Source organism: Schistocerca nitens, chromosome 3, assembly GCF_023898315.1.
Source record: "Schistocerca nitens isolate TAMUIC-IGC-003100 chromosome 3, iqSchNite1.1, whole genome shotgun sequence".
NCBI classification, from domain to species: domain Eukaryota; kingdom Metazoa; phylum Arthropoda; class Insecta; order Orthoptera; family Acrididae; genus Schistocerca; species Schistocerca nitens.
The window spans coordinates 407,454,014-407,480,270 of NC_064616.1; the positions used below are offsets into that span (position 1 = coordinate 407,454,014).

Below are 26,257 nucleotides of genomic sequence, written 5' to 3' on the forward strand. Positions count from 1 at the left end.
TCCTTTCCAATTTACCCTGAGTCCAGCTCTAACTTCCATAGAGCAGTGTACTTCATGCAAATGAGTTTGCAAAGGATTTTCTGACATAAATATTCATATGTATGGTGGTTAAAATATTTTTCTTAGTGATAAATGTCTGCTTTTTTCCAATGGAATCCTTCTCTTCACTAGAATTAAGCCTCAATTGTCCTCTGTGATTACTCTACTAAGTTAACAAAATAGTTTCACCAGATCAATTCTGATATCATCAATTTTCATATTGATTTTAATTTCTCCCATATTTTTCTGTACTCCTACCATTACTTTTATTTTCCATTTGTTCACTTCTGATTTCCAGAGTTTAAGAGTGTCTTATATGACTTGCAACATTCTATTCATTTCTTTTTTGGAGTCTACAACTGTAATGATGTCATCAGCAAGTCTAATACAATGTATCCTTTCATCACTGGTTTTTGTTCCCTTGTATATGTAGTTTACGTTATTGAAAATGAATTGGTATTGCTAAGAGAGTGCTAAAAGATTTTTTCAGGTTCTGGAACCTACTTACCCTACTAACAAATTAAAACTCTGCACTGGGTGCCAAACTGCCTAGCTATGCCACTGTAGGGATTTGTTTTTTGAAATGGCTTTTGCTTCTCTTATTAATTGCCTGTACTTCTTCCAGTTCTGTCTATTCAGTCTAGTATGAAGTTCAATTATTTCTTCGGTGATCCATTTCCTGAGGTGACTCTGCTTTTTCTGACAGATTATTTTGAGAAAGACTGCATAATAATGGTAAATTATTGTGTTAAGAAATGCATCACACTTCTCATTTGCTTGTTGTGTTTGCATTGCTTCAGTCCAAACTTCTTTTCTCTAAGTGTTATTTTAAAAAAGTTTGTTTTTTGTAGATTGATAGTTCTGACTTCTCTCTTGTCTTATTAAGGCTCAGGACTTGCATGTGTCAAGTCAGCTGTTCAACACTCTGTATGGCCATCCAGATTCAGCTTTCTCATTATTTCCCTGAATTTCTTAAGGAAAGTATTGAGACAGTTTCTTTAAAATGGGTGTGCCTGATTTCCTTTCTCATTTTTCCCAAATCTGAACTTGTCTTCAGTCCTTAGTGTCCTTGTCATTGACAGGATCTTGAACTCCAATACTGCTTCCTTACTTTTCACTTCTCATATCTCTTGTGAGCATATCAACTACAAAATTTGATGCAAAAAATTGCCATTTTGCAGTTGCATAGTTTACAGTGTGGATCATCATACCTAAGAGGTCATTCAACAACCTACATGACTGCTTAAGTTGCCAGTGACTGGATATATTTAGAGTATATAGAAACAACTGCTTCTCCAGCATCAGTGACAAGTTCTGACTCTGGACAATCTATGCACGTGGTTGTGAAGGACTAGTGGAATCTTACTCACCACATTTAGAAACTGTATAATGGATTGCCACTGTACACCACTGCCTGTATTATATCAAGAGAGAACTGGCCTCTCAGTATTTTATGTAGCAGTTTCACTGCAAGATTTTCTGATAATTTACATTTACTCATTGGTGTAATATATAATTTTACCTAATGACATATAACTTCTTGTGAATGTATAAATTAAAGTGCAAAACACTTGGTAGCTGCATGTGGCAACAGTTATATCATGATTTGTTTTTGCGACAGAAATATTTTCGTGTATATTGACCCTCAGAAATGAATACCACTTGAAATGATAGAATTAACCAAAGAAAAGTAAACAATTGTAACAGTGCTCAAGTCACACCTTCGAGCATTCTACAGGCACACTGAATGCTACTCATTTAGTACAGCAGTTTATCTCTGTGTACATTTCATTGTAGTGTGTTATCTGCCCACAATCATTGGCCTGTTCAATAACTTTATTGTCTGTGGTAATTGGTTTTATATATATTGTAAGATTCTTAAATGGACAGATGACGGTATGAGCTTTTTTATCCACATAAAGTAAGTGATTCTCATCATAGAGCCAGTGCAGCAGCCTTCCACTGCTGTCAACTAAGTCAGCTCTCATCTTCTATGGAGACATGTTGCAAGGGAGTAGGTTTGTATCTTCAGCAAATAATACAAGTACTGTTGACGGTATGTCTTCTGGGAGATCATTAATAAAAATAAGGAAGAGAAGGGGGTATAAAGCTGAGACCTCTGGGGTTCTTAGTATATCTGAATGAATTGTTCTTCCATCATGTGACATTATTTTTACCAGTTGCCCTCTACTTGATAGATATGATGATAACTCCAGGGAGGGGGGACTACAACTCTCCAGCTGATAATTTGCTTCAAAGAATCATGTACTAGCCTACACTTGATCAGTGCCATTCATCTTGACATTAGCTAAGATTTGCACCTGACTGTTCCCAGTGCTTTCAATAGATGGCAGCAGAGCCTTTACACATCCTTGACCTTTTACCTATATGTACACAAACCCTCCTTTGCCTTGCATTCAGTCTTAGGTGAGGATAAAACAGCCAGGTCATGCACATCAGAAGGCACAGTGACATCAGGGTTTCCTTGAAATGCTAGAAGCACAAAAGGTACTACAGTCTATGCCACAAGTGCTCCAGTGTCAGCGTAGCCCACAGCAGCAGTCTGAAGTCATGCCTAATTGTGCTTCTAGCTGTTTCTAAACAGAGGCAATTTCTTCTGCTTTAACACACAACAAGCACAGCCCCTATTCATGTCCCACTATGTAGAACTATATACTAACAATAAAGATTGGATTAATCAGTGAGGATTATGGGAAAACTGCTGCAACAAGAAATCAAACTACACAACTGTGGCACTTCATGCAGCTCAAAAAAATTATGAATTGCCCATAATGTTGCCTAGGAAATTTAGTTATGCCCTTCTGTCTTTTAGATAAAGATAACATTAAACTCTTCCACAAAAACAAGAATGCAAGCTGCTGGATAAGTAATGAGCACTAAGCATTGATGTGTGTACAGAACTTCCAAGAGAGTAGCACTAAATTATTAGTATTAGATTAGGTGAGATAAACTTTTTCTTCCATAGACCCACAGTGAGAAGATCATCAAGGATGTTTGATATTCCATGAAACAAGATATTAGTATCTCATGTACATGTTCATTAATGAGTTACTTTTCAGTGACTTAACAAACCAGTGCAGTATGTGCAGCAATGTACCAGACATCAGTACCTCAAATTATGTGACTCTAACACAAGCAACAGACATCTGAGGTATATAACAAATTAGTTATTTGTAAACTATACTGTTTCATTATTGTAACACAAACAAAATTAATATTAAATTTTGGTAATAGTTGGCCCATTGGGGCTTGAGGACTACAGTGTGCAGAAACAATGTCAGTGTCCTACCCCTTCACTGGTTCATTAAACACATAAATGGCAGTGGTGACAGAGGTGGTGCCACTGAGTAGTAATCCATGAAAAACTATATCTGCTTCTAATGTTTCTACAATGGAACTGACTGCTGTTGATCCCACTATTCCATAGTTTGGAAATACTTCAAATTTCTACTGTGTTGCCTTGAGTATGAAGAAATGCCACTGTTGAGGCATGGTCATAAAAATATTCCTTTACAGTTTCTGCAAAATGGGAATATATACAAAAGGTCCAAGATATACTAGGTTATAATTAGCTAGGCCAAATGCTTCAGTAAATGAAACCAAAATAAATCTATACTCTAAACCACATATAATCAGTAGGAAGAGAAACAGTAGTCTAAAGGGCACACAAAAACCACATATAATCAGTAGGCAGAGAAACAGTAGTCTAAAGGGCACACAAAAATCAACATGAGAAAGTTGTAAGCAACAGTTCAATGCAAAATAAACATGGCAAAATCACAATCTGTTCAGCAATTACAATGGAGAGCATATCACTCCCTCCATCTATTGTGTCCAACTCCTCAGCTAAGTGGTCAGCATAGCTGAACACCATGTGGGGCCTGGGTTTGATTCCTGGTAACACCAGGGACTTTTCCTTGGTGGGAGGTCTGGTATGGATTGCACTCAGCCCCATGAGGCCAACTGAGGAGCTGTTCGAGTGATTAATAGCTGAGAAAGCAATGAGCTGATCATTTGCCCCTCCCTACTGTATTCAATGACACTATCAGTAGAGGATGACATTGAGGTCATCAGGCCTGTTTGGTCCATCTAGGGCCAGAATGTGGAACCTTACCAATTGTATTATGTGAAGTCATTAATCATGGGTTTCTTCTGGGTGAACTACCACTACTGCAATGATAGTGTGTCACACTGTGGTCACACCAGTGTCAGTGCTCCCTGTAGCTGGTAGATATCATCATTCCTGGCAATTACCGGATTTTTATCATTAAGTGTTTGATCAGAATACATTAAGTCCACTTTTATACAACATATCATTGAGTGAATTGAAGACATTGTTAATGCAATATGATGGCTCTTTATTTTGTTGCTTTGTGACACTGTCAATGACAAATCAGTCACTGATGCAGGAAATTGGTACACAAGCTGTCGACCTAGAGGAACAATATCAAAAAATATCCTGCACTTTAAACTTATCAACATTCAAAATTAGAATCTGTTATACAAAGGGGAGTCAAACAAAAACCTTAAATATTATTTGTAATTTCTTTCACTGAACAAAAGTGGAAATCAAATGTATCATTTTTTGACATAGTCTTCCTGTCATTTAACACACTTCCTCCAGCATGTAGGAAGTGCATGGGTTCCTCTGAATAAATATTCTTTTGTCATGCATGTAGCTACTCGTGCACTGCCTGCTGCACCTGTGCATTGGAACAAAATATTTATTCCTCCTATCACCCCTTTGGGTTGTCCAAACATGTGGTAACCACTCAGAGCAAGATCTGGTGAGTATGGCAGATGTGGCACAGTATCAAAGTGCAGATCATTGATGGTTGCAGGAGTTGCATATGTAGTATGAAACTGAGCATTGTCATGATGCAAAACAACACATGTAGTTAGAAGTCCACATCACTTACAGCAGGCGGGAGATGATTTTTTAACACATTGGTATATGAGGCACTGGTGATGGTATTTCCCCTAGTCATGTAGTGTTCCAAGACAATGCCTCATTCATCCGGATAGAGAGTCAGCAAAACCTTTCTTGTAGATGACTGTATGGAACTTCTTGGGTTTTGGTGATAAGGAATGGCACCATTCTTTGCTTGCTTTCTTTGTTTCCAGTTGGTAGTAGTGTACACAGTTTTCAGCTCCTGTAATGAGTATTTTGAAGAAGCCATCACTTTCTGCTATAAAGCACTATAGAAGTTCTTCACAGACATCAACGAACCACTCTTTCAGTTATGGAGTGAGCTGCCATGGCATCCATTTTGTAGACCTTTTGCCAAAACTTAACCACTTCATGATTAATGTGATGTGCTGAGCCATGCCTAATGTTCACATCTGTGGTTATTTCATCCACAGTCACATGGTGATTTTCCATCACAATGGCTTCAACTGTTGCAGAAGACTCTGCTGTCACAGTGTGGTGTGCCTGAAACAGGTGCTGAGTATCTGTCACAGAATTCACACCATTTCCAAACTTTCTGCTCCTCTCATACACATCCTGCAATGATAGACATGCATCACCATGTCTTTCTTTCGCCAATGGATTTCGAGAGGTTTTGTACCTTCATTGCTCAAAAAATTTGTGACAGAATGCTGTTCTTCCTTGGTGCATGTCACAACCAATGAAACCATTTTGAACTGGTATTGTGTCCATGTTTCACATGTCTGTAGCATACTGCCACTTACAGAGTATTCCTTACATCATTGGTAACAATAATGCCAACCTACAGAAGAACGGCACAAAATGCCGATTTTTATTTGCACTCTTAAGGTTTTCATTTGATTCCCTCTTGTACTTATGTTAATAGAAGACTATGTATCAAAGTAATGAATTACAATAAAATAAATCATGAATAATATTACTCTTAAATAAGTCCTTATTTAATGATATACCTCATGTCCATCAGTTGCCTCCTGGTGTACATTATTGGTAATAGCTTTTAATTGTAGTTCTGGTTGTGCTGGAAAAATTTCTCCTTTATGATTGATGAAAGCTGTCATTTCTGATGGCATAGTTCCCTCAGATGCATGGTTATGTGAGTGATGTGGAATGTTCTACAAAAACAACAATCAGAATGGTATTAAAACATAGGTGTTAAATGACACTATAAAAGAGATATATGCAATTAATTTATTTATTACAGTTTGAAAACAGGTATCTAAATCTGCATATTAACTTTAGAAACTATTGTACAGTACTTATTGTAGGCTGCTTTACATCCCAACAAATATTAATGAAAAACAAAGAAGTGTGCTTCATAACTGAAATATCAGCAATGTTTAAAGGGAGATGAAGAGAAAATATATATAGCAACTTATGTGCTTCTCATTGACTGGGTAGATCATTTTGTCACAATCATTGAGTCCAAAGAAATTTCAATCAGCTTTTTTCATGTGGAGCTGAAGGGGAAAAGAAATAAGAAGATGTTCACAGGAAGGAAATCACATGCAATTATTTGGATTTCACATCCCATCCATCATACTTGTTCACATGCCATCAAATATCTTCTGTAGAGGTTATGTCTTTTAAACTGTCCCTTGGATTAATATGTTTTACTCATCAAATTCTTATGACTTTCAGTTTTTCTTCTCAACTTTGAACAACAATTGCCCTTTCTTTTTTAAACATAAGGTTATGTATTTATTTTACATGTTTATATTAATCCAAAAGTGTGTTTGACCAGGTTTTAGGATCTCTTAAATTTGCCTGTGTGAATGTACGATTTTCATCAACTTAGTGCAAAAACCAAGTGCAAAATCATGTACAACAGCACATAGCAGTGTCACTGCTATGTGAGAACTAAAAGACATCATTCCAGAAATAATAATAAATGTGGTGGACCCAAGTGATAGGTAAGGAAACTGATTAAGTGTGAAAATTAAAAATATAGTGTACCATATCTAAAAACATACATAGAACTAAACTCAGATTTAGAGCTCTAGTCTGAACAAAACATGCTTCTTGTTAGTAATAAAAAAGGAAAATTAGTGTTAATGGTCCCATCAACATTGATGTCCTTAGATATGGTGGACAATCTCAGAATGTTTCAAGGATGTGGAAGGACATCAGCCGTGCCATTTCGAAGTGTGTAGTCCTAAAGCATCAACTGCACACTGACCAGTGCAGTGCAGCACTGCAAAATGGCAGCAAGAATGTGCTGACCCACATGCCAATGGATAGAGCAGGCAGTGCCACACCTCCAGGATGACAGAGTTCTGCAGTGTGGCCGTGCAGTTCTAGGTGCTTCAGTCTGGAACTGCGTGACTGCTACGGTCGCAGGTTCGAATCTTGCCTCGGGCATGGATATGTGTGATGTCCTTAGGTTAGTTAGATTTAAGTAGTTCTAAGTTCTAGGAGACTGATGACCACAGATGTTAAGTCCCATAGTGCTCAGAGCCGTTTGAACCATTTTTGACAGAGTTCTGTGCCCCTTGTCAATGCTGATTTAACCAGTCACCCACCGCTAGTTGGCCCAGTTTGGTCACAGACTTCAAGAGTATCAGCACTCAGTAATAAGAAGACAATACTTAGCCTGCATTCTGTGTGTAGTAATAGTTTGTATAAGTAACTGAATGTAAGAGGCACCAAAGCACAAGTTAAGTAATAGATCTCTTCTTTATAGAAATAAAGTGTTATATTAATCTTCAAGTTCTGCACAAATTGTTTTGGTTTCCTGCTACCGGCCATTGCAACTTCTCTCCTTCCTTGTTTTGAGTCAACAGTGACTCCCACAGTAGGCAACACAACACAAAGGAACCCAGCACATTTGTCTGGAGCAATGTAAGGAAATCATGGAAAATCAATACTTGGATGACCAGACACAGATTTGAACTGTCATCATCCCGAATGCCATTCCAGTTCATTAACTACTGCACTATGTTACTCGGTGCTTCTTTCTGATTCACACACAGTTTTACTCACGTTACAGGTTCCTGAACACATTTAGTATGCTGTGTGGTTTGATAAATTAACTGAAGTTCTAGGTAAAGTGTCAACTACAAAAGTTTATATAATTTTATATGGAGATACAAATATAAATACAAATATCACAGATCAACTAGTAGTGCCTTCAAATAAATTCCTCACTGTTTCGGCAACAAATACAACTACCTGTAAATAATTATGCACTAAGCGCAGTGTTATCAAAAATGGTTCAAATGGCTCTGAGCACTATGGGACTCAACATCTTAGGTCATAAGTCCCCTAGAACTTAGAACTACTTAAACCTAACTAACCTAAGGACATCACACACACCCATGCCCAAGGCAGGATTCGAACCTGCGACCGTAGCGGTCCCGCGGTTCCGGACTGCAGCGCCAGAACCGCACGGCCACCACGGCCGGCGCAGTGTTATCAGTCACATATTTTGGTAATGTTACACTCATTGGCCCAACAACTTTCTACTGCCCTGAAAAAACAATCTTAGGCAATTCAGAAAAACATTTAGCAGAAGAATTGTAAACAGGTTATTTAAAATAGTTATACAGTATATTACTTACAAAAGAAATATTCAAAGAAGGAAAATATTGAGTTCAGAGTAGAAAGACAGGTTGCAGTGTGTCCAGAAATCAGGATGGAGATGCCAAACATATACTACTATTTAACAACACACCCATATACACAAAGAATAACTCCGTAGAAGCACAAAAATCAATTAATATATCAACAAAGAATGCTGACAACAAGGCAAGAAGAAAGTCATTGAACTACTGCCGAACACATTCATTACATTCGCAAAGTCCAGTTCCTCAGTCAGATCAATTTCTATTGCACTGAAACCCTTCCAGAACACTACCTGACATTGTAGCCATGAATGCAATATCTTTTTCTATTGCACTGAAACCCTTCCAGAACACTACCTGACATTGTAGCCATGAATGCAATATCTTTAGAGCTAAGCTTCTGCAGTATCCCTGTGGCTTCTGATTTAATCATAGCTTTCTTGCTTTTCTCTTCAGAAATTCACTTAAGAGCATTTACGCTTTTGCATCCACCTTCTGGAACTGACCATCTGATGAGTAGCCTGCTGCATACCCTGTCCAATGAATCATTTATGTATATAGAGAATAACAGCAGTCGTATCACACTTCTCTGTGACACTCCTGATGATACTCTTGTCTTTGATGAACACTTGCTATCAAGGACAACATACTATGTTCTATAATTTAAGAAGTCTTCAAGCCACTCACATATCTGTGAACCTCTTCCATATGCTCATATCTTCTTTAACAGCCTGCAGTGGGGCACCATGTCAAACGCTTTCTTGAAATCTAGAAATATGGAATCTGCCTGTTGTTGTTCGTCCATATTTCACAGTATATCATGGGAAAAAAGGGCAAGTTGAGCATTGCATGAGCAATGCTTTATAAAACCATGGTGATTCATGAATGTAAGCTTCTCAGTCTCAAGAACATTTACTGTATTCAAACTGAGAATATATTCACAGATACTGCAGCAAACTGATGTTAGGGATATTGGTCTGCAATATTGTGGGTCCATTCTTTTGCCCTTCTTATATACTGGAATCCCCTGCACCTTTTTCTAGTTGCTTGGGACTTTGTGGTGAGTGAGAGATTTGTGATAAATGCAAGATAGGTTAGGGGCCAACACTGTAGAGTACTCTTTGAGAAACCAAATTTGTATTCCATCCAGACCTCGCGACATACTTGTTTTCAACTCTTCCAGTTGTTTCTCTATGCCAGGGATGCTTATTACTATGTTGTCCATGCAGGAGTCTGTTTGATGGTCAAATTACAGTATATTTGTACAACTCTCCTGCATGAATGATTTCTTGAACATTAAATTCGAAACTTGGACTTTTGTTTTGGTATTTTCAACTGGCACACCAGACTGGTCAACAAGTGACTAGATAGAAGCCTTAGACCCACTTAACGATTTCACATAGGACCAGAATTTTCATGAGTTCTCTGCCAGATCTTTTGCTAAAATATGATGGTGGAGGTTGTTGTATGCTTTGCACATAGATATTTTCACAGATGCATGAACATTTACTAACCTTTGCTTACCATCATTTCCACATTTTCTTTTGAATCAAGAGTGCAACAGCCTCTGTTTCCTCAGAGTTTTCCAAATTTTGTTATTAAATCATTGTGGGTCTTTTCCATCCATAATTCACCTACTGGCACGTATTTCTCCAGACCATGATTTACAATCTGCTTAAACTTTGTCCAGAATTCCTCTATATCCATCTTAATAGATCTACATGATATCAGTTCACTGTCTAAGTGAGATACTAACAACTGCTTATCTGCTCTTTCTAGCAGAAACACTCTCCTAGCTTTCTTAACTGATTTAATAACTTTTGTAATCATCATTGCTATAATGACATCATGAACACTACACCCATTTCTATAATGACTTTGTTGATAAGGTGTGGCCTATTTGTAGCTACAAAGTCTAACATAATTGTGTGTGGGCTGCTGAACTAGCTATTCAAGACAGTTTAATGATAACTGTCTATCTGTACCCCTGCAATGAATTCATAGACAATCCAGTCTATACTCGGTAGGTTAAAGTTGCCTCCAACTAGTACTGCATGATCTGATTATTTATGTGCCGTTGACTATAGACTTTCTTTGAATGACTACAGAACTGTCACAGAAGAATTGGATGACTGGTAAAAACACCCAACAATTAACTTGGTTTCACCTACACCTATTATACATGACCAAATAACTTCACTGTCACATTCGAGTTTGACCTCAATAGAGACAATATTTTTGCCAACTACAATGAACACACCCTCTACTAGGGCCGCTAATCAGTCTTTCCAATACATGTTCCATGGCTTGCTAAAAATCTCAGAGCTTTCCTCTTCAGGCAGCCAGTTCTCGGTCCCAAGAATAATCTGAACTTGGAAACTTTCCTGGAGGGCAGTAAATTCAGGAACTTATTTACAAATACTTTGACAATTTACTGATAAAATTTTGACAGTTGAAGGGTCTTTACTCTGAATGTGGTCTGACTTCCCTTCCAGCATATCAACTGGCGAGTGTTCATCAGAGTACCTCAAACTACCGCCTAGCCTAAAAAACTCTCATGTGCACTCCACAAGTACTCTACTACATGAGTAGCTGCTTCCTTTGTGTAGTGCACTCCTGATCTATCAAGGGAGTCCTACAAATCCCCAACTGATAATGAAGCTCTATAAATCTGCAGCCAAGACCATTGCAGGGTCAACAAATCATTTGATTGAGACCTTCCACTTGGCTCTAAACCAAAGGACCCTAATCAACTATTGGAACAATACTGCAAATTGTGGGTTCTGCTTGCACCCAATGCATGAGGCCAGCAGCTCTTTCCACTTCAGCCAACTACTTGTATAAACTGTGGATGGCCTCAGAACCCATACAACAGAAATCGTTGGTGGCAAGCTGAGCCACAACTTGCAGATCACTGAACTCTGCATGCTCAATAGTCGCTGGAAAGGGTGCCTCCACATCTCACATGAGGCCCCTTGGCAGGAATACTGATTGCACATTGGCTTTCTTTTGAGCCGTGGCTGCTATCTGCCTAAGGGGCTCCATAATGCACCTAATGGTGGAGATTCCAATAACAACTAAACCCCTTTGCCCCCCCACCCTGTGCCTGCTCAGACCCTACCATCAATCCACTCCACATTGGACCTCTGCCTCCAGTGACACTGGATAAACATTTATATAACTGATTAACTGTTCATCTACAAAAATTTTAGTGTATTGGTTGCCTGTGCGACCGATTGGAAAATTTGCTACAGAATTCAGGCTAGAAGTGTTGGGGAACATTTTCAGTTACTTTTACTATCTGAATCTATCAGAAAACTAGTATTGAAACTGTCACAGATTGCCTTTTGCTTTTTTGCCTGCTAGGTGGCATAAATGACTAAAATTTTTATAAGAATATTTGAAGGTATTGCTTTTAGGATCTAAATACCATAATGATAACTGCCTTCTAAAGCACATTTGTCTTGGAGTCTTGAGTCTTACATTAAGACTTTAATAGTTTGTTTGTTCAATGAGGCTGTATAATAAATCACAGGCCCTTGTAATAAACCTGCACCTAATAGAAAACTAACCTTGTGCTTTTCTATAATTTTGAGTATTACTTCAACCTGGAAGAATACCCATATCCCCAACCACACTGTTAATGCAATGTGTAAGTACTGGGGATGATCCTCTGATCCCATAACTTCAAAAGCCTGAAAAAAGGAGATAAATTATTATGTAGCAATGAAGTACTATTAATGTGTACAAAAATTGATCATAATTAATCCTATGATAAATTAGGCTATTTGCTATTTTAAAATTTGTGCATAGTCTTTGATATGATATACCAGTGTGTACAAAAATGGATCATAATTAATCCTATGATAAATTAGGCTATTTGCTATTTTAAAATTTGTTCATAGTCTTTGATATGATATACCAGTACCAAAATTTGTTAGTAAAGGAATTATGGTGTTTGTGGATTTGTCATCAAATTGTTTAACATTTATCTTTGTGGTTATCAACTGTGTGCAGAAATATTATACCACAAAGATAGAAAATATTTCTTAGTAAATAAGAGTGGTAAATATGGAGTAACACAGGGTTCATTTTAGAGTATTTATTATACTTAATATTTAAAAATGATACTACAATCTCACTTGTCAGCAGCAGACAGATATTTATATAAAAAACACAGTGAAGTTACTTTACAGAAAGAAGTCTCTGTGTTAACAGAAGATCTAAAAAGAAGGTTTGATCATAAGTTTTTGACTGTAAATGATGAGCCAGCTGTATAGTGTTACATATTATGGATATGCACCATAGTGTCACATCTTATATTAGCACTTCAGGAAATGAGAAAAATGTGTAACTGATGAATTAAGTATTTAGTAAGTTCTGTTATGTATTCAGAATATGTAAGAGCTGTAACAGCTATCAAAACACATGATGTATTTTATATTTAATTATACATAGTTTGCTAAAATATGGCAGATTGATCTGGAGAAATACAGTTTAGCATGAAACACATGAAAAAAGCAATAAGGAATACAAAAATTTACTTGGAAGGTATGATGTAGGAATTTAAAAATGTGATATTTCTGTGATATGTGCAATGTGTGCTTGCTAAGTCATAATGCAATCACTACTGGAAAAACTGAGTATTCTTGGCATTCTACTGTTGCTGACGATAAACATCCTACAACCGATTATCACACTAGAATGGTTTGCAGTTGGCCTACCAATTGGGCATACAAAATTAAAATTTAAGCAATATTTTGTTTGTAAAATCATGTTTCCTTTGATGCTGCACATCATAGGTGACATCCCAAGAGCAGGTTTTGTTTTGAATGATTTGATTTACATATCACAAAAAGAAAACTGAACACACACACACACACACACACACACACACACACACACACACACACATGTTTATGTGCTGAGCACTTACAGATGTGGAATTATTAGATGTACAATTCTTAAAATTACTCCAACAAATTCACCTACAGAGCAGAAAGGGTTCTCTTATCCAATTTAAAATTTGGTTATAATTAGAACCTAATTTACTTTCAAAATTAATGATGATAATTTATGTTTGTAATTCAGCTGTGAGACAGTCCATTCATAACTTCACCAGACAGGGAGATTATCTACTAAACGAATTCTTTACTACCAATTTGTGTGTTACTTTTGTTAAACATTGTACTATATTTTCGTTCCACACAACCTCAGTTTTCTAGCAAAAATTTCATCATTTAACAATAAAATGGCATGGAAGAGTTATATAAAATACAAATTCTTTACATTTTTATTTAAACCCTGTTGTGCTTCGTGAATAAATGTGTAACTGGCAGTCTCAGTTGAGTAACATTTATGAAAGCCAAACTTTAATTGTTAAGTGTACTTTTATTATCAAGGTGGCACACTATCTGAGAGTACATTACCTTCACAATAATTTGACAATCTGATTTCAGAACTATAAAAGACAGTAATTAGTAGTATATTATATTTATTGTCAAAGATGTCAATAACAGCATTTTGACAATAATGGTACATGGGTAGTGGGAAAGACTTCCAACTGATTGTTTTTCTTGGCAACTATTTCAACATCCTGTCTTATTTTTCCATCTAGTGTACCTGGTTCTGTTTTCTCCATTGCACTTCAGAACTGATTACTGAAAACATATTTTGTTTTTATGTGAATTAGCATCCATGATATTTTCATTGAGCTTCATGGTGGTAACACATGTCCAGTGGGCAGTTGTCTGTAACTCTTCTACATTTGCAAAATATTTTGTTTTCTCCAGATACCAATAAATTTTTCCTTGACAATTTTTGTTATTTATCTTTAGGTTATTAGGAATGCTATTCTCTATTTATTTTTAAAAATTTTATATCATGTTCCATGAATAAAAAGTGGATGTGCATTGGTAGGATGCACACTGTATCAGTTAATTACACTAATAATATACATTATGAATTATAATGTTTCCAACCTGATCAAACATAAACAGTTCCTATTTTAAATATGATGTGGAAAATTCTTGCAGACTGTACGTAATTTAGGAGTGAAGGGAATAACACACTGACTAGTGGAAGCCTTGACTTGTTGCAAGACATGGAAGAAAGAATGAAAACTTCACTAACTTTCAGGTAAATCCTTTTTTGAGGCAGAGTTCACATGCACGCGCGCACACACACACACACACACACACACACACACACACACACACACACACACACACACACACACACACACACACACATGTACAGCTAAAATGTGTCATCTGAATATAAAATGTCAGAACTGCACTTCAGTAGGTAGACTGGGGGGAGGCATTGTGTCAGGTGGAGTCAGTAGGGTAGAAAAGAGGCAGGGAGCAGAAGGGAGGGCTGGGGAGGGTGGCTGACAGACTGAAGGGAGGCAGCAGGTGTAAAAGACAGGAATGTGGGAGAGAGAAGCAGCAGGTGCAAGGGATAGCAATGCAGCACACAGGCACCATAGCTGGTGAGTTAATGCAGCATGTTGACGATGATGATGATGATATGGGGAAGTGGATTGGGAAGAGGTGTCAAAGCAGATGAAGGGGAGACTTTTGAGGAGAGGGTGTAGGTACTGGGGGTTAGTGGAGACTGAGGCCAGGAGGATTATGGGAACAAAGAATGTGTTGCAAGGATAACTCCCATTACATAGTTTACAAAAGTTGGTGATTAGATGAAAGAATCCAAATGGCACTGGTTGTGAAGCAGCCATTGAAATCAAGCATATTGTGTTCAGCAGCATGTTCCACCACTAGGTGGTCAACGCTGCTCTTGGACTTGGTTTGGAGGTGGCCCTTCAGTGGGTGGATGGATGGTTGGTGGTAATGGTCACATAAAATGCTGTGCAGAACTTGCAGAAGAACTATTATATTACATGGTTGCTGTCACTGATGGGATAGGATAGGCCTAATAGGAATGGAGTAGGTTTTCTGGGTAGGTTAATCAGGTAGGTATTGCTTGTGGGTCTTCTGCAGGGATGTGACTGATGTGACAAGGGGTTAGGAGTGGGAGAGACGTAGGGATGGGCCAGGATATTGTGTAGGTTGTTTAAGCAAAATAATATCACTTTAGGAGGTGTAGGAAGGATTGTGGGTAGTATGTCCCTCATTTCTGAGAATGATGATAGACTCTCAAAGCCCCTGTGAAGGACATGGTTCGGTTGCTCCAGTCCAGGATGGTATTATGTGATGAAGGGCTGCTACTTTGCAGCAGGTTCTTGGGGATGGTAGGAGGGTTAGGGGTGAGTGAGGATGCAGCACAGGAAAGCTGTCTGTAGACTAGATTTTGTGAGAATATCTGTCTGTGAAGGTCTTTGTGAGGCCTTGGCAAAGGGATTCTGATCACTGCAGATATGCCATTCACAGATGACCAGCCTACACAAAGAGCAATTTTTTTGGCATGTAAGGGAAGACAGCTGCCAGGTATTGTTGATGGTTAGTGGGCTTTATATAAATAGAAGTATGAATGGAGCCATCAGAGAGATGGAAGGCGGCACATTGAGCTGAGGAGTTATCCTTGCAATGGGTCCTTCTTTCTGTATTCCTGATGGGGGGGAATCTTGGCTAATATCCTGTACCTGTACACCTGTACCCTCTTCTCAACACTCTCCCCTTTCTCTGTTCTATCTCCCCTTCCCAATCCACTTCTCCGTATTATCATCACTGTGTGCTGCACAAACTCGTCAGCTCTGGTTCCATCCTTGTCCTGTGCCCCTACTGCTTCCTCCCCCCTCCCCCCCCCCCCTCAGCTTTCCTATCTAGCACACCCGATGCCCTGTCAGCCACCTGTCTCCAACCCCCCTCCCTCCCCCCACCTCTTTTCTACTCTCACTCACTATCATATGACAGAATTGCTCCAATAAAAATGCTGAGGGAAGATGAGGTACACCCAAGCAATAGTTTTAGACATAAATATGCAAATTAGGTAATTTAATATGATATGATGCAGATAACATAACTAGATACACAGTGCTTCAGTAACTGGTTTAGGAGGTTCAGTTAGTGCATAAAGGTACAAGAATAATCTTGGATTGTGTAATTTGCCTTGCAGTCAAGTTTCCCAGTGGAGTGGAAATTAACTTTCTCCATTCTGGAATATTACAGTGATAAATGAATTATTGTTAATGCCCAGTACACAGTCACCTATAACATGCTGTACATAAAAAAGATGACTGCACTACAAAAGAAACTGTATTTTTAACAACAAATAAAGAAACTGAAGGAATTACTAGATAACATTAATGTCAAGAAGTAAGAGTACCAGAGATAATAACAAAGGTTTTAACCAAACTGATGGTCAGACAACTAACAAGACATAGTTGGTTAATTATCTGCAGTAAGATATCCAAACCAATTGGCCTTCTCAATGAATGAATATATGGTAAACAGGAAACTGTAGGGTCAGATTTCTTTGTAATTGTATCTTGTATTTCGATGCATTATACAGGATTGTAATATTATAAAAGAACCAAAAGCATTATGTAACTTTTTAACAAACATTTCATATCATCAACAGGAAATCCAACACACACTTTAGAAATGTACTGAGAGATACTGAATCACACCCCTCAAGCAGTGAACTTTGAATTTGATGAGGTGAAAGAAAATAATATAAGCTAGATCATCCTCAAATTAAAGAACAAATATTCAGCTGGATGGGATGGTATGTCGGGTGCAGTAGTTAAAAAAAATTCATAAAAGAAATAGTTGATCCACTAACATACCTCATAAATTGTAGTACTAGAGAAAGCACTTATCCTAGTTATCTAAAAATAAGCATTGTTAAACCAGTGCATAAGAAGGGGAGCACAAAAGAGGTTTCAAACTACCATGCAATATCACTGATCCCTACCTTTAGTAAGGTTTCTGAAATGGTTATCCTTTCTCAGCTCTCTGCTGATTTTACAAAGAACATCACTGCACAACTACTGCAGTTGCTGTATTTCTCCATAAAGTGTAAACCCTCCTAGATCAAGGTATGTAGACAGCAGGCATATTCTTAGATCTTTCCAAAGCCTTCAACTCAGTCAACCATGGGTTGCTCATTAAGAAATTAAAGGCTTACAACATCATCTATACACCTACTGACCACATACTTGACAAATCACAAACAGTGTACTAAAATTTCATGTAAAATAGATAATAAGGTAATAGATTTCCAGTCTTCTACAGGTATAATAATCCAGGGGGTATTGCAGGAATTGATCCTCGGTTCCTTTCTCTTCTTGCTTTATGTCAATGAAATGACACAACCCTTCAACTCACATCTAGTAACCTACAATGATGACATCTCCCTCTTATTTTATGAAAAAAAACTTGGAGACATTACACTCAGCTGCAACTAAGGGTGTGAGAGAAGTAACCACACATTTTCTACACGAGGCTCTAAACACCAACATCAGTAAATCCCAGCTACTAACATATAAAACAACTGATTTTCATGAGGCTGAAATAAACAATATTTGTGGTATTACATCAGAAGAAACAGATAACATTAAATTTCTTGGTGTCCACGTGGACAAAAATCTCCATTGGGTAAACTGCACTACTTCTGCACATGAGAAAAGCAGCAGTAGCTTGTATCTGATAAGTCAGTTGGAAAAAATAGCCTCAAGTCAAACACTAAAAATTGTTTTCTATGGAATAGTTTATCTATTTCTTAATTATGGTATTCAACTGTGGGGTTGTGCAGCAGACCTGCATTTGAACAGAATATTAGTATTACAGAAAACAGCCATTATGTTAATGCACGGACTTAAGTCCAGAGAATCCTGTTGTGAAACCTTTGTCCTACATAAATACCATATCTAACAGTATATTCCTTGTATTTGTATAAACTTATTATACTTATTCTGAATAGAAAAACAAAGTAACTAAGTGCAGTGATACAGATAATTATGATACTAGAAGTAAGGGTAACTGCTTCAGGCAAAAATAACTGACAATAGTCCTTATATTAATGGGCAGATATGGTTCAACAAGCTGCCACATGCTTTGAAAACTTGTGAACCAAAGCTATTCCACAGGGAGTTAAAAGACGTCCTAGAAAATGAATGATTATATTTACTCAGTGAATTCTAATCTACATGCTCCTTGTTGGAACACATAATATAATTAGAATATTAAGATGAATGTATGTACCACCACTGTAAGTAAGTGTTATCTATATTAGTCTATGTATGATGTTTGCTAGTCATCAGCTTGATGGCCTACATGCAAAAAATGTAAGTAAATAAATAAATAAATAAATCATCTGACAGATGTAATTTATCATTAATGAAAGAATTAGGAAGTAACAAGAAATTTACTGGGATTTTTCTACGTGCAGCAAAAATTTGTGAATCCTACATCTATCCAAGAGTCCATTCACTGGCTGAAACACTGCCATTATAGTGAAGAATAACTTTTTAACATTTATACTTGAATGTTATTTCCATTGATATTAGTATTGTGACTTATATATACAATTATTAAGAATTTAGTGTGCTACACAGCACTCAAAACTGATAGGGTAAATCAGTCTGAAAGTTGGAGGAAGGGAGGGGAATTTCACCTCTAATAGGTTGCTTGGTTGGTTTGAGGGGAGGGGACCAAACAGTGAGGTCATCGGTCCCATCGGAATAGGTAAGGATGGGAAAGGAAGCCGGCCATGTCCTTTCAATAGGAACAACCTAGTAAAGCACTGTAGTGTTCAAACCAAACTTAAGAGTTGAAGATAGCTTTAGTTTTGTATAGTTTATGAAGTATTTGAACACTGGATGATAACTAACATACATAATTGAGACAGTGATGCAACAGTGATATTTATCTGGAGGTGCATCACAGGCCCTACTTCTCTTTGTAGCAGTTCTTGACTTATGAGAATTTAACAATTACTGCACATTGCGCTAATTGCTTATGAAATCACTTACCAGGTGAAACAGTAATCATTTTATTTCTAAGTTTGATATTTTGTTTAATATGTTACAGTTGAAGAAAAATATATAACACTAAAACTGCAATCTCTATTCATAGAAATTCTCTGCAATTCATCCAGTAAAATACTCTGTGAAGACTTGCACTGACTGTGATGTGGGATTGACTGCTGGTTAGTGTATATGTTAGTAGCTGATCAAACAGCTCACTGTTTACAGTAGCCGGCTTTAGGCTTGGCTGCTGATTAGTGAGTATGGGATAGAAAAAGTAACACGTATAATAGCAATGAATGAAATGCAACAATCTATGTGTGATAGAAATTAGTTACAGAACACATTGTTGACAATTTTCTCACATCAGTTGTAACAGCTTCCTTTACACCCAGCAACGTGAAACAGTATCCACAGCTGTATTAAGTATACAACTCCTACACACATACAAGTTTGCTACTAGGTGCTGATAATTTATTTTTACACTCTATCTGTCTGACAGTGTCACATGTTTGTTCAAACACTTGTGTTGTTCTGATGTCTGGAACTACATAAGAGAGTTAAGATCTGAAATATTTCACACTCAGGAACACTATACAGCAATGGAAATAAACAAAGCTATCAAATTGATACACAATTTGGTTTGGCATTAAATTTAGACATTATGCTCATAAACTGTGAGCATCACAATCTGTTATTTCTGTCACTGAGAGCATCAAACAGTAAATATGAACCATACTGCTCTTATGCTGATGCAGAGTAAGACAGTAAAACCAGCCACAAGTGTTGCTGGGGATAAGGTACAAGCATAGAGTAAAAACACCTTCTATTAAAGACATCTGGCTACAAGATTTGAACATAACATTTAAAATTTTATAAATTGGTGTACTACAGTGAAGTCAGCCATCTCTTACCACAACAACCAGACAGTAAAGTTATTGCAGAAATATAAAACGGATTTAACAGGAAATTTTTGGGTCTGGTGGTCTTTTGCCAACCTCAAAGATGCACACTATTCATTCTAAGAAACTGGCATAAGGCATACTTACCTCTGAACCATGTGTGAACTGTTGTGTGGTGTATGTGGTAAGTCATGGCTTCCTTCACCAACCACTATGTTAAAGTAATGCAACAAAATCTGAAAATTCTAAGAATGCCTTTTATAGTGACAGCCACAGGTGTTGGTGTCCTCACATTTTGTACTCACATCCCTGGAAAGGAACAATGTGGCTCTGCCTTATTGGTTTTACTTTCCTCAATATTCAAAACATACTGAAATGTTTTTTACTTTCTAAAAATAAGGAAAATTTTACTCAGAGGAATTCAGAAAATACCATATGTTAAATGTATTGATTTTAATGGTTCAAACAGCTAGCTGTACATGATTCAAAATATCACCACAACATTAAGTAATATATTTGGGGAATTTCAATAAGAGATATTTGTACACCTTGCAATGAAATGTAATTTTTTTATTATACTGAGTTTTTGGCCATTAAAATTGCAACACCAGGAAGGATTGTGAACAAAAAAATTTTCTTGTGTTGTGTATAAAGTGTACTAGGGAAGAACAAACAATTCATTTTGTCAGTGGTTTGGGGTATACAGGCTATGAAATGTAGTACATAGAGCTGTACCCTTTGACAATGGCTCAAATCCAGCTAGTCATCCAGTTGAATTGAGTTTGTATGAAAGATGTTTCACACTGTTCCAACTCTATGTCAGAGTTCATCAACTGCAGAGGCTGTTGAGAGATGGTGTGACTGTCTCTCGACAACCCATGACTAAATGTTTTTGTTGGATGATGTTTCAGCCAGGCAGCAGCTGAACACTTTCTCTATCGAGGTAGACCAGGATAGTATGGGTAATGAGCAGTAATGCATTACCTTTTTGGAAAATAAGATTGTGGAGACACCAAATACAGGGTACATCCACCAGCCCTAACATACCAGAAATGTAACAGATACAGTCCAAATGCCCAAATATGCGAACTAGAGGAGATCACATTGTGTAGCCCGTGGCACTCCAATTACTGTGCCAGGTAAACTATAACTGATAAACTCTGGCAAAGAATTGGAGCATCATGGAATTATGTACCAATTTCATATAAGCTCAGTACAACCTGCTGGCTATTCGGGTTAGAGCTTTTGTTACTGTCAGAGGGTTCAGCTCTATAAACAAAATGCCACACCCTGTATAGCTCCAAAATCACCTAAAAACTTAATCATATATTCTTTCTACCATACTGAATATGCACAATACCTGTTTCCTGTAATGAAGATGAATGTGGTCTAGTAACATTTTTTCTCTTTAAAGTCTCCACCCATGGATACAGCCATTGTGATGCTGTACACAGAACTGTGATTTATCTGAAAAGATGGCATGGTGCCACTGCTGTGTCCAACTTTGTCATTGCACACATCACTGTCAGCATGTCTTTCTCTATTGTCACATGAAAGGAACTGTCAACAATGGGCATCATGCTGAGAATCCTCAGTGCACTAGGCACCATCACAGTGTTGATGTGGATATGTTTCTTGCTACAAATAAGCCTGTTTTCTGACTTGAGGTATATGATACGGCTGCATGATCCTATGTGCCTGAGCAAACAATACGTCTGTTCTCCTGGGCAATAATCATAAGGGTGACTGCAATCTTGTGTAGCATTGAGTAAAGTCCTCCTGAACCTGTTCAATCCATATTCACATGACAGTCAGAGGATCCTGACCAATGTGAGCAGCAGGGTAGTGAAATGATAAACCACAGTTTTTACAGGACATCATTCTGTCAGTGTTGATTTTTAAGATGTGCTGGTAGACATTTCTCCTTCTTACATCAAACATGACACAATCTTCTCATAAACAACAGACATTTAAATTTTATTCCAGAATGAGAAATATGCTGCATAATCTTCCCTTATATTCAACATGTAGGTGGCATTACTTCAAATCACTGGTACAGTTGCACTAAATTGCAAATCATTGTCATAGCTAAGCACATAGTATACTTCAATCCAAATTGACATTTGTTGTGCACCACATTCATGGTGTTGCAATTTCATGGCCAGCAGTGTATTTTCATTGTCATAGCAAAAGGCTGTGTTTTCTGACACAGGAATACATGGACATGTGGAACAGAACCTTTAAATACAGTGGCAAAGAAATGTGTTGTGTTCTCACCACCGGACTTAGTCAGAGCTGGCACACTGAGACAGTTTCTGACTAGTGTCATGGGTGGAACTTTGAAGTTTGCTGCCAACCACAAACATGGCCCGATCAGCAATCTCTATGCCACCACCAACGCAATGGACTTCTGCATTGTGATAAGTGGCAGCCATAGGAACATAGGAAGCAACTGGCGGGGAGTGTGGGGGTTGGGGGGTGGGGGAGGGGGGCTGTTATGTTCAGGGTGCTGCAAACAGGATATTTACTGAACCTATCCAAACAAACTAACACTGAGTTTACTTTGTTAATGTATATGGATTTTGCATTGTGTATAAAAAGGTTAATGACTTTGCTACACTGTTCTTTTTAGCTTTTATTTATAGTCTTCAATAGGAAAAACAAATTGATTAAGTTTGCTTTACAATTTGTGTGCTTACACATTACATTTTGATTTTTTTTTTTTAATAAAAATGCCTAGAAAATTGATGAGACTTTCTGAATACACCAGAATGGCTAAAAAACTGAGAACTTCGTGGTCTCAAGAATCCAATGAAGATCATGAGATCAGACTTGCTGGGGCTCGAGAAAACAGTCTTTAACTCATTCTTTAGTAATTCCTTTCAAAAGTGGGGTGTGAAATAACTTTGATTGAGAGCATCATGCATTATCTTACTACCCTTCACTGACAGAGGCTTAAAGTTACTTCTTTCCAACAAAAGACCATAGAAGTGGAAATTCTGATGGGAAGAGGTGCAGGAAATCAAGTTTTTCGACCCCAAATTTATCTTATTCCTAACAGTTTACCATTTCTCTTTAAATATGTATTTTTCCCAGTCAGGTTACATCATGTCATGGCGATAAGCAAAGCACAAGGCCAGATGCTGTGTGTTGCAGGCGTGGACCTTAGTGTTAGTTGCTTTTCACAAGGCCAGCTCTATGTGGCCCTCATTCATGTTAATGAAGCAAACAAGATCTTTTTTCATGTCACCAAATAAACTGCTTCAAATGTTATATACAAACAAACTTTATAAGTCAAAAATAAATTCCACACATATAAAGAATAAGGCACAGTTGTAATTAAATACTAATATAATGTTGGATATAATATTATACAGATTTTATAAGCATAATATAACACTTTAATTGATATTGCCTACAGGGTGTTTGTTTTAACATGAGACAACTGAATATCTTGAAAATGATGCACTGTACAAAAACATATTCGAGGTGCAAAATCAATATTAGAAAAGAGGGCACCTGTCTGTGCTACAGCTGGCCACCTCCTAACAATCCCTCCTGTGTGGGCGGGGTCAACTTTGTATTTTGAAATGGGAACCCCAATTTTTATTGCATACTTGGATTCTATGCCAAAAAATATTTATGGTTTACTCAAACCATTGTTTTACATTTTTGGTAGATGAAACTTCAATCAGCGGATATCAAGTGTGCCTGATTTTGCAATTAAGATACAACTCATTTGATTCATTTATTATGTAAATGTAAAACTTTGTGTTGTAATGGTTAATACTGATGTTCAAATGTTACCTGAGTGTTGAAAATGTTACTGTACAGTACAAATAATATGGGTAGACATTGACATTTCTGGCAGATAAACTACTTGTATTGTAACATAGTTTCCTGTTCCTTATTGTGATGAGTCACCAAACCATCAGAATGCTTATTTTGGTGGCTGCCCTTGTACCCCACCATTAGGATGACTGATTTCAGTGTGTGTTTCCATCCAATGTAACTCTCACACTGGCCACTAGATGGATACTGGTGGAATACAACCACAACCACCATAATGAGATAAAATGTTCATGAAGTGATAGTGACAGGTGCTCCCTGCCATGGATATTCATTGAAATCTATCACCTCAATGGTGAGAAGCAAAGGGACCCACCAATATCAAGCATCCCAATGGGAACACAAAACTATTACATCCATGTCAGTGCTCTTGGGTCATGCTAAATGTAGTTTCTAACCACATATTGACACAGCTAACCATATTGTACTGTACAATCAAATTTGCAACACTAAAGTAAATTTTGAACATAAATATCAACTGCTAGAACACAAAGGTTTACATTTACATAATAAGTGAAATTGGTTCTTAATTGCAAAAACAGGCACACTTGATATCTGCTGATTACAGCACCATCTACCATGAATGGAAAACAATGGTTTGAGTAAATCTCACACATTTTTTCATTTTTTGTGTAGAATATGAATATATGAATATACAAAAAAGGGGGATACCATTTGAAAATACAATGTTGATGCCACCCACTCAGGGGGGGGGGGGGGGGTTAGGAGGTGGCAGTTGTATCACAGATAAATGTACCCTTTATTCATATTAACTTTTCGCCTAGAACATTTTTTCATGCTATGCCTTATTTTCAAGATATTTAGTTCTCTCAAGTTAAAACAAACACCCTGTATATACTTAATACATTAGCTATTACTTGCCAATAGCTCATAAATCCTCTTCTTTAAGAGAACTCATAAGATTGTAACATAGTAACATTTTCTTAAAGTTTTTAACTCTTTCACAGATCAGTTCTGGAGATATGTTTACATCACCACAAATAGAATTTTTATTTAAGTACCTGTGGTATCAGATGGAAAGCTGAACTTCCTGAAAGTGATCCAACAGCAAGACCAATAAGAATTGTAAGTGCAGTGTTGTAGAGTTTGGTTTCCTGAAGAGGTGCCAGCAATGATCCAAATAGAGAACAGATGCTTATGCACAAGACACACAAATTTCCATACACCCAAACTGCAAAAGAGTTGTAAAACATGTGTTGACAAATTATAGACCACTTTTTTAAAGAAATATTAATTGTAATGGCAGTGGATGTAGACCAGAAAGGGAAAAATTGATGCGGATTACAAGTAGCATTAATATTTAGTAATGAATAACTTGACTCAAGGTTCTAGAATGTTTGTCATGATGTAATTTTAGTTGAAAAATGTGTGTGTTGCTTCATGGTACTAAAATACTTGGTACTTTCCAAATTCAGAGGTTGTAGAGAAGTAGTTAAGAGAGTATTTACTTTAGAATGTTTTATTCTCAGGTGGATGTATATCAGCATATGCAAACATAGGTTGACAATGTAATGAAATTGTTGCTAAGTTTTATGATGACATTCTTCCACAGTGCATACATTGTCACAGCACTGAGATTGATGGGTTTCATTGGTGAAATGGGTGAGAGAAACAATGATGGGTTGGGGGAAGGGGTCACGGAGTGGGTTTGAAAGGATGGGAGTGTGAAAGCTAAGCAACAGAGCAAACTAGGGAATGGGATAGAAATTTAACAACAGTGAATCTCCCTGGTACATGTGAGAGAATTCGCATATGGTTCACAATGAAATGGAAGAGTGGTTTGGAGAGGCTGTGGAGTGGGGATACAGAATAGAAAAATGGGAAACCAGTAGAGAGAACACTGTCAGTGTACAGAAATGGAAGGAGGGATAGGGGAGGAAGTGGTTATGGTACAGGAGATACTGAAGACTGAGTTCAGAAGTATTGTGAGGTCAAGGAATGCGTTGTATGGGCATTTCCTGTCTATGCAAATCAGAGAGCTGGG

At 37.4% G+C, this 26,257-nt stretch overlaps 1 protein-coding gene across 1 annotated transcript in view; it reads right to left on the reverse strand.

Annotated features, from left to right (window-relative positions):
• LOC126248347 (metal cation symporter ZIP14-like) overlaps positions 1 to 26,257 on the reverse strand; it is a 146,871-nt gene that overhangs the window by 22,651 nt on the left and 97,963 nt on the right. The window contains exons 4-6 of the mRNA XM_049949255.1: positions 25,275 to 25,444; positions 12,144 to 12,266; positions 5,962 to 6,123 (exon numbers count right to left, since the gene is read on the reverse strand). Coding sequence (XP_049805212.1) covers positions 5,962 to 6,123; positions 12,144 to 12,266; positions 25,275 to 25,444 — 455 coding nt within the window. The remainder of the gene's footprint in view (positions 1 to 5,961; positions 6,124 to 12,143; positions 12,267 to 25,274; positions 25,445 to 26,257) is intronic.